This window comes from Camelina sativa, chromosome 6 (assembly GCF_030686135.1).
Source record: "Camelina sativa cultivar CO46 ecotype springtype chromosome 6, ASM3068613v1".
Taxonomy (NCBI): Eukaryota; Viridiplantae; Streptophyta; class Magnoliopsida; order Brassicales; family Brassicaceae; genus Camelina; species Camelina sativa.
Genome location: NC_141885.1, coordinates 17,088,024 through 17,096,471, shown reverse-complemented (window position 1 = coordinate 17,096,471; position 8,448 = coordinate 17,088,024). Strand labels below are relative to the sequence as shown.

The window sequence follows — 8,448 nt, the reverse complement described above, 5'->3', positions numbered from 1 at the left end:
CGGTTCGATTCGAAGAGAAGATCCAAAGGAATCGCAAATTAGGGTTCGTGATTTTGGGGATTTTGTTTCTTAAGAGATTTTGTGAGAAATGTTCGATTTAGGGATTAGATTAAAAAAGAAAACAACGTCATAATGATAACTAACGGAACTCGTTAACGCCTAATTAACCCCGTTTAATATCTCCGTTTTGGCCAGTTAACGATGTGTTTCAAACGGCGAAGTCAACAAGACTTCATGATTTAAATAGAAGTCAACAAAAGGTTGATGATTTGTTTCAACATTTTCAGACTTAGTGATTTTAATCAACGAAAATGCTAACTTCGGGATATTAATGACATTTTTCCCGATCTAAAAGAGGAGAAGTAAACAATATCAGCGCTATTAAGTAAACTTATGTGCAAACGCTAAGTGTATAGACTATAGAGGAGCAATATCAAAATATCGTTTATACACTATCTGAGTTATTGTAACAAAAGTGTACTTGTAATAAGATTTTCTAACGTTAGATATGAATTAGATACGGAAAAAATCGAAATCATGACGCAAAGGGACATATGAAATTAAGTATTTTATCAAAACAATGATAAAGTATTATTTTTCTATGATTCTCATGCAATCATGCCCATTACGACCTCAAAACTTGGACGGCCAAGCAAGTTGTTGTGAAAACTTCTATATCAAGCATTTTTATAGCGATAAAAGTGAAATTCATCGTAAAGTCGTGACTAATAAAATATTAGCAAACCCCAACTTGCATTTTTTCACAATTTTATATCATCAACGGCCCTTGGAAGAAGTTCTAACTACATAATGATCTATATAATAATTAATATTGATCGTCACTAATTGGTTAATTAATTCACGGTCAAGATTAAATTAAAGATTTACTATCAAATTTCTCGATTTCAAACCCTAATTAACACCATAATTCACAAAGTAACTTTTATCTTTCAGTTAATAACATATACTCCATTTGTTTTATAAAGAGTATTATTTTGATGTAATGCACATAAATTAAGAAAACTATTTAAATTTCTGTTTTACCTTTTATAAATACACTAAAGTTTTTTTCTTTCTAATTAATAAATTCAAATAATAGGGATAAAAAAGATTTAAAGTTTATAATAGGGATAAAATAATTATCTTATTTTATTAAAATGATATTCTTTTTTTTTTGTTTTTGACGACGGAAAACAAGATTCAAGATTGGCTCAAACAACCTAATATGAAAGAACTATTGTTTATCTAGATAACTAAGTGCGGAACTGGGCGAACAAGTGGTGCTAAATTATCTGCTTTACCATTATGAAAGCGAGGGACATAGACTAAGGAAAGAAACAAACTCCCATTTATCCGCCTATATGTCCTCCAAATAAGACGTAAAAGTTGGCTACTTGGAAGACGAAGACATCTTCACTAAGTCAAAGCAATCAGTAAGGAAACAATATATTGGTTATTCGCTCTAATCATACAGCGCATAGCCCAAATAAAGGTTTGAAAGATACTCTTTCTATAACAAGAAAAAAATGTCAAGATAACATTTTTTGTGGAAGAGAAATTTTTTTATTATTCCAATTTAAATATGTGATACCAGTAGTAGTTATTGAGGTAAATTATTAAGCTATATACAGTAGAACTTCTATAAATTAATACTCTTTAAGCTAATATTCATTATAAATTAATAAAATTTTCTGGTTCCAAATTGGACCGGTGTAAAAAATGACACATTTTAATTAAAATAAGATAATTATTTTTTTAGAAATTCTATGTGTAAATATAGCCTTGTCAATATCATAAATTAATAATTAAATAAACTAAATATATATATATATACACATATATGTATGTCTAAGTGAGAAACAAATATCTGTAATTAGATTTTACTTTATTATTTTAGTAACTAAAATATATCAAGATTGTGTAAAATCTCATACTCCAAAGTCCGAAGTCGTGCGATACTATTTATTTCCCAATTTAATAAATATATTTTGTTATTTAATTTCCTTTTTAATTTTAGCACCCCAACAATGAAAAATCAAATATCCACTCTCTTATCACGTGCATTAAATTTTATTATCTAAAAATTATCAACATCTAAAAAATTAATAATAAAATTGTTAGTATATATAATGAAGAAGTTGCGACATAAGGCACAATAAACAGTCACGAGCTACATGCTCTGTATCTCTCTGTTTGCCATATACTTCAATTCCCATTTCAATTCTGAATCGGTGAATCCAATCCCAAAAGGAAAAGGAAATTTTCTTAAAAACCTAAAATCTCATTGATATATAAAAACGAAACCTTTTCTTCAGAACTCTCTCATCCACACATAATCTAGTTCTTCATTAATCTCAGAAGCTTTTTGTTTCAATGGAGTGGGTTCGTGGGGATACAATAGGGTTCGGAACCTTTTCTACTGTAAGTGTAGCGACTAATAGAAAAGATTCCGGTGAGTTCCCGAGGGTTATCGCCGTGAAATCGTCGGATTCTTATGGCTCCGCTTCACTTTCTAATGAGAAATCAGTGTTGGATTCACTCGGTGATTGCCCTGAGATCGTACGGTGTTATGGCGATGATCGAACGGTAGAGAACGGAGAGAAGTTACATAACTTGTTGTTGGAGTACGCTTCGAGAGGAAGTTTAGCGACACAATTGAAGAAACTAGGCGGTGAGGGTTTACCGGAATCCACCTTACGCCGCCACACGGGATCGGTGCTCAGAGGGTTACGTCACGTCCACGCGAAAGGGTTTGCTCACTGCGATATAAAACTCGGGAATATTCTGTTGTTTAACGACGGCGCCGTTAAAATAGCTGATTTCGGATTGGCGAGAAGAGTTGACGGAGTTTTAACGCCGTCAAAAGAAGGGGTTGAGATTAGAGGAACGCCGTTATATATGGCGCCGGAATCTGTTAACTATAACGAGTATGGATCAGCGGCTGACGTGTGGGCGTTAGGATGCGCTGTAGTTGAGATGATTAGTGGCAAAACGGCGTGGAGTGTGAAAGAAGGATCACACGTCATGTCGCTTTTGATACGTATCGGTGCCGACGGTGAGTTACCGAAGATTCCAGAGTTCTTGTCGGAAGAAGGCAAAGATTTCTTGTCTAAGTGTTTTGTCAAAGATCCCGAGAAAAGATGGACGGCTGAGATGCTTTTGAGCCATCCGTTCGTAGACGTTGATTGTGAAGAGCACGACCAACGAGAAGACTATGTTTTGAAGGTGAAGGAGGAAGAAGCACCCACGTCACCAAAGTGTCCATTCGAATTTCCCGATTGGGAATCTATGTCATCGGATTCTCACACGCCGTCTGATTCTCCGGTGAAGAGACTTGGGAGTTTGGTTAGTGAATGTGAATCGTTCCCTGATTGGTCTGTCGAAGGGGATTGGGTTACCGTCAGGTGACGTGAGTGTTATACAAACAGAGTTGAAGGCTAGGTTTTTTTTAACACCTAGCTACGAATATTCGTAATCTTTGTGTGTAATTGATTTGTTAATACAATTCATTGTAGTCTTCATTGATTAAATTTTCTTCTTTCATCAAATTTTGAGGAATCAATTGATTGTTCGGTACTATAAAGTAAGATCTGATCTAAATCCATCCATCAGAAAAGTGTATTTGAAAAGGGAAAAAAGGAAGAAGCATATTGGTGCCTTTGAGTGTTGGAGTAAGAACGTTAACAGAGGATCGTGTCCACCACACGACAGATACTTTGCTTCGAGTAAAACTAACTTCTCTCGTACCATATAACAGATATTCTGATCTCTACTCAAAGACGATAAATTTGGATCCTTCTAGCGTTTTTCTCTATTTATTGGAATGTAGGCCCATTGGGTTTTAGAGGCTTCATTATTATTCAAAAGCTTAACTTTTAGACATAGCCATTCGATGAATGTAAGAAAAATCTCTGATGGGGTGTGACCCATTAGAAGAATTTGAGTCAAGAGAATCAAACTTGAAACTTCCATCACCGAGTATAGTTGCTGTCACAAAATGGTTTCAAGCCGATTTCAAAGGGATTGAGGTTATATTAAGGTTAGTGCAAAAAAAGACTCTTAAATGATACTTCATCTCTTCCAATATATAAGATCTTTTAACATTTTCTGTTTGTTCTATTTTATAAGATTTTTTAGTGTTTATGCATTTTTATATTGACTATTTAAATTTTGTAGTATTTTTTTCTATTGGTTGAATTTGATTAAATGATAGAATATTTATTATTTCTTAATTTTTGTCCTTTTAGCCAGAAATTCTTATATAATGGAAGAGAGGGAGTATAATTTGTCCCATTTTATAAGATTTTCTCATGTTTCTATGCACTTAATATTCATTTCATAATTTTTGAATATTTTAATTCTAAAATATTTTTTTATATTGGTTAAATTATGTTAAATGATTAAACATTTATTGTTTCTTAATCTTTTGTGCTTTTAACCAAAAACTCTTATATATAATGGAAGAGAGGAGGGTATACATCTTTAACCATCCAATAAATTCACAAGCACATCATGTAAATATGTAATTGTTACATTTTTTCCATAGATGCAACATCATCCAATAAGTTCACTAGCAAATCAGACCATAAGTGTAAGGGCAATATCGCATGAACATCGATACTTCCTTCTTCCACCCCACGGAAAACAACAAACTTGCCACCAATACCATTTGCCGGTCCAGCTCGAACAGCGATTGGTTTACCCAAACCAAAATCATTGTCATACACTTGGAACCAAGGAGAGTTGTTGACAATAAATAAATGATCACCCATTTTACTTCTAACATCAATTCTTCGGATATTACCGATTTTGACCCAATTCTCTGCAAAAGCTTTAAAGTTTTCATTCGTTTGTGACCTCACAGTTTTATTTAGCTGCAAAGCAGTCCATCCCAGTCCACGATCGACCAGATCTCCCACGGTGGCTGTAGCTATCCCGAGACTGGCTACATTCCCGAAACACTCTTTCTCAAGCGGAGGGTTTAGCCTCTGCCTAAAATCTGCTGATACTCCGCAATAACTCTCTTCTTCTCGGTTTAGTCCACTGCATCTAACGATTTCTCGCCATAGATGTGCCAAAACCGCTTGAAGCGATGATATTTTCGTGTCACTTGATCCTATTTTGCCGTTAGCTTTAGCTTTGAGATCTAAAATTTTCTCCTTTGTGAAGTGAAAAACTCTCTCTCTAGTCGAAATTTCATGATTTTTCACCCTCTTTGTCTCTATCTCTTTAGCCGGAATATGGATAGGGAACTCGATCTTGTCGAGGAACCATCCCCTGAGGACAAGAGGCTGATGATGATTCTCCCATTCACCATTCAAGCAAATCTTTGACCAGGTGTGGATAAATTCCCACATCGAAGAACCATCAGCAACCAAGTGGTTGTAACCGAAACTTATAACGATTCCATCTTTTATCTCGGTGACTTGTAAAGCAAGCAAGGGCCCCGAGATGCCGTCGATGCTTCTAACACCGTTCATGGGGAAGAAAAGCTTGAAAAAGTCAGGAACAGAGCCTAGAGGTTGAAGGATATCGCTTACCGAGACAGATTCCGCTATGGCATGAACAAATTTGACACCACGGCCATCGTCACAGTCGATATAAAGCGACACCGTATTATCTTCATGGTTGTTCACTTTCACAAGACGACCAGCGAAGGGGAAGTAGGTCTCTAGAGTAGTAGAGAGAGAGGACTTTAACCGAGAGATGAAACGGGTTTGCGGGTCGGGTTTGGGGAAGAGGAGACCTCTTTGAGGGTAGTCGAGATAGAGAAGGCTAAGATCAGATGGAGTAAGATGGATCTTTGCATCAACCGAATGACTGATGTTTCCGGGTTTAACAATGCTCGAAGAAATCACGCTCACATCTTCCATTTCTCCGTAAAGAAACAGATACAACTTTTCTTTTATTTTTATAATACCAAAATGATCATTGATAGCCACACGAAAGCAAACACGAAACCAAACTCAAAGCCATATCTTTAAAGCTTGACTATGCACCCGTAGGACATATAATGATGATGTTAGACAGCTGTCTATTGGTAAAATGTCGCCAAATAACCTATATTTGATATTATACGAGGTCGTACGTATAAACCTATATTTATCTGTTTTTTTTTTGTATTATTAGTTCATGATTTTAATTGATTTAAAAATCTAAAATAAAATTATGTGTTATTAGATTCATGATTTTAAATTCATTTCGGAATAACGTGTTGCAAGTTTTAATTTTATGTAAATTCTTTAATACTTTATTTATTGAATACAAAATTTACAATAAAATTTTTAATGGATTTAAAAATAAATAAATAAAAAAACAAAAATTCAAATCCGTGACTAATCATGTTTTTCTAAAATCCATATGTTTGACTAGTCAATATGTTTGAGTAGTAGTCTATTAATATCGCATGAACATCGATACTTCCTTCTAAAAACAAGTTTTCCACCAGTACCATTTGCCGATCCAGCTCAAACGGCGATTATTAATGACATTTTGAAATTTTAGCAGCAAATTGATAGTCAATAAAAAAGATGTGAAAGAGGGATTCAACATATTTTCTCTAATGCATGTAACACTATATAGCTGGATATTTTCACTTTTTTTATTATATATATGTATTTGTGTATAACGGTTATATTGGTTTGTGAACACACAATTTTAATTAGCTGCAAAGCAGTCCATCCCAGTCCACGATCGACAAGATCTCCCACGGTGGCTGTAGCTATCCCAAAATTGATTACATTTCCATACTCTTTCTCGAGTGGAGGGTTTAGCCTCGGCCTAAAATCCGCTGATAAACCGGACAATAATTTGATTTTTTTCCCTTTCTCATAACCGACATTGTATAATGATGATGTTAGACAGCTGTCTATTTGTGGAATAGATAATGTAAAACCATATCCAATGGTTTGCTTTAGTTTTTGATCTAAATATAGAGTTCTTTAAAACTAGAGCAAGGTTTGTTCCAATAATTGACTATATTTTCACTTAAAAAAAAATATATTCTAATTTAATATTTTATTTTACTTTCTACTATAGTTCTTTAATTCTAAACTTTGCAAATTCAACACTTATTTTTTTTTTATCACTACTATTTTTATTTATATTATAAGGCCAAAAAGACTGACCAAAAGTACAGAGCCTACAAACAAAGCAAAATTACAAGCCTACAAACAAGCCAAAGTACAGAATCAAATAACCATAAAAGCCCTACAACTGAAAGGCCTAAGCCCAAATAGAAAACCCTTCTTTGAAGATTGAATCTCTGAAACACAAGAAAAACTTCAGAGAGGACACATGCGAGTCAAAGAGGTTGAAGTCTGAGGGTCATTGGTCACAGCAACGGAAAGCATCGCCGGAAAAATTCATTTCCGACCGAAATCATCGACGAACATCAGGAAAATCTCTCGATCTACACCCACAGGAAAGGGCGAGTTCCAATTTGCTGAGAAAAAGACTCCATCGAATGCAAATTCTTACTCTTCTTCTTCGAAAAAAAACTTTCAATCTTCAAAAAGGGTAAATCTATAACAAACCAAAAAAACTTAAAAGAACACAACAACAAAAAAGGAAAACTTCAAAAAGACTTAAACGAAAAGACTTCAAAAAAAGTAGCCACCGTTCGCCGGACATAACGCTGCCGTGGAGACCAACAGATATCGGAATCAAAGCCGGACATGACATCGCCGAAGAGGCCGATGCATGCCGGAAGCAGAGCCGGACATGAAATCGCCAAGGAGGCCGATGCATACCGGAATCAGAGCCGTCCATCACCGTTAGAGAGAACGGTCGATGTCGATCCAAACACACACGAAAGAAATCGGTGTTGGACGGATTAAAACTGGGTTAATCCACCGGACAACCGTGCCGGAACATGCCAGTCGCTGGAGGAAACCCTAGATGAGAGTTTCTCTCTCTAAAAAATTGAGAGAGAGAAGAGAGAGAACTCTTTTTGAGATTTCAACCCACTTACTTTATCTTAAATATATATATAATAAAGTTACAGTATTTTCCAAAATAAAATTTCATTATAAAACAATATAAATAACAGATACAATGATTATTACATATTTATTTAAACACCATCATTAGTATAAAATTTCATTATAATTTTGTTTAGGTATAAAATTATAAGATATCGAAATTGAAAGAGCTTTTTGTAAATAAAAAAGATTTACTCTGAAAATAAAGTAATGAAATAATGAAAAGTGCTTCTTCAAATTTTAAACGGTTTACAAGTTAAACCATCTATATTTTTAGAACAAGTTATAGAATACCATTGGAGATAATTTTACACCCAATATAAAGTTTGGAGCAAGATTTAAAGCATCCTTGAAGTTGCTTTAAATGTCATCAAATTACCAATATTTTCTATTCTATGAGATTGTTTAAACACTTATATATATATATATATATATTAATTCTTTTTTCTGTTTAGGAGGTTTACTA

At 34.3% G+C, this 8,448-nt stretch overlaps 1 protein-coding gene and 1 pseudogene across 2 annotated transcripts; one reads left to right on the top strand and one right to left on the bottom strand.

Moving 5' to 3' along the window:
* Positions 1-2,158: 2,158 nt before the first annotated feature.
* On the top strand, positions 2,159-3,548 carry LOC104791255 (mitogen-activated protein kinase kinase kinase 20 pseudogene; annotated as a pseudogene). The gene has a single exon (XR_015559591.1). The product of XR_015559591.1 is annotated as a mitogen-activated protein kinase kinase kinase 20 pseudogene (transcript).
* Positions 3,549-4,424: 876 nt separating this feature from the next.
* LOC104791254 (putative acetyltransferase At3g50280) lies at positions 4,425-6,027 on the bottom strand. Its single transcript, XM_010517088.3, has one exon. The coding sequence runs from the start codon at positions 5,871-5,873 to the stop codon at positions 4,530-4,532; it is 1,344 nt and encodes a 447-aa protein (XP_010515390.2). The 5' UTR covers positions 5,874-6,027; the 3' UTR covers positions 4,425-4,529.
* Between the last annotated feature and the right edge of the window lie 2,421 nt (positions 6,028-8,448).

Coding starts and splice junctions, on each gene's coding strand:
- LOC104791254 (XM_010517088.3), bottom strand. CDS start 5,873: ATGGAAGATGTGAGCGTGATTTCTTCGAGCATTGTTAAACCCGGAAAC.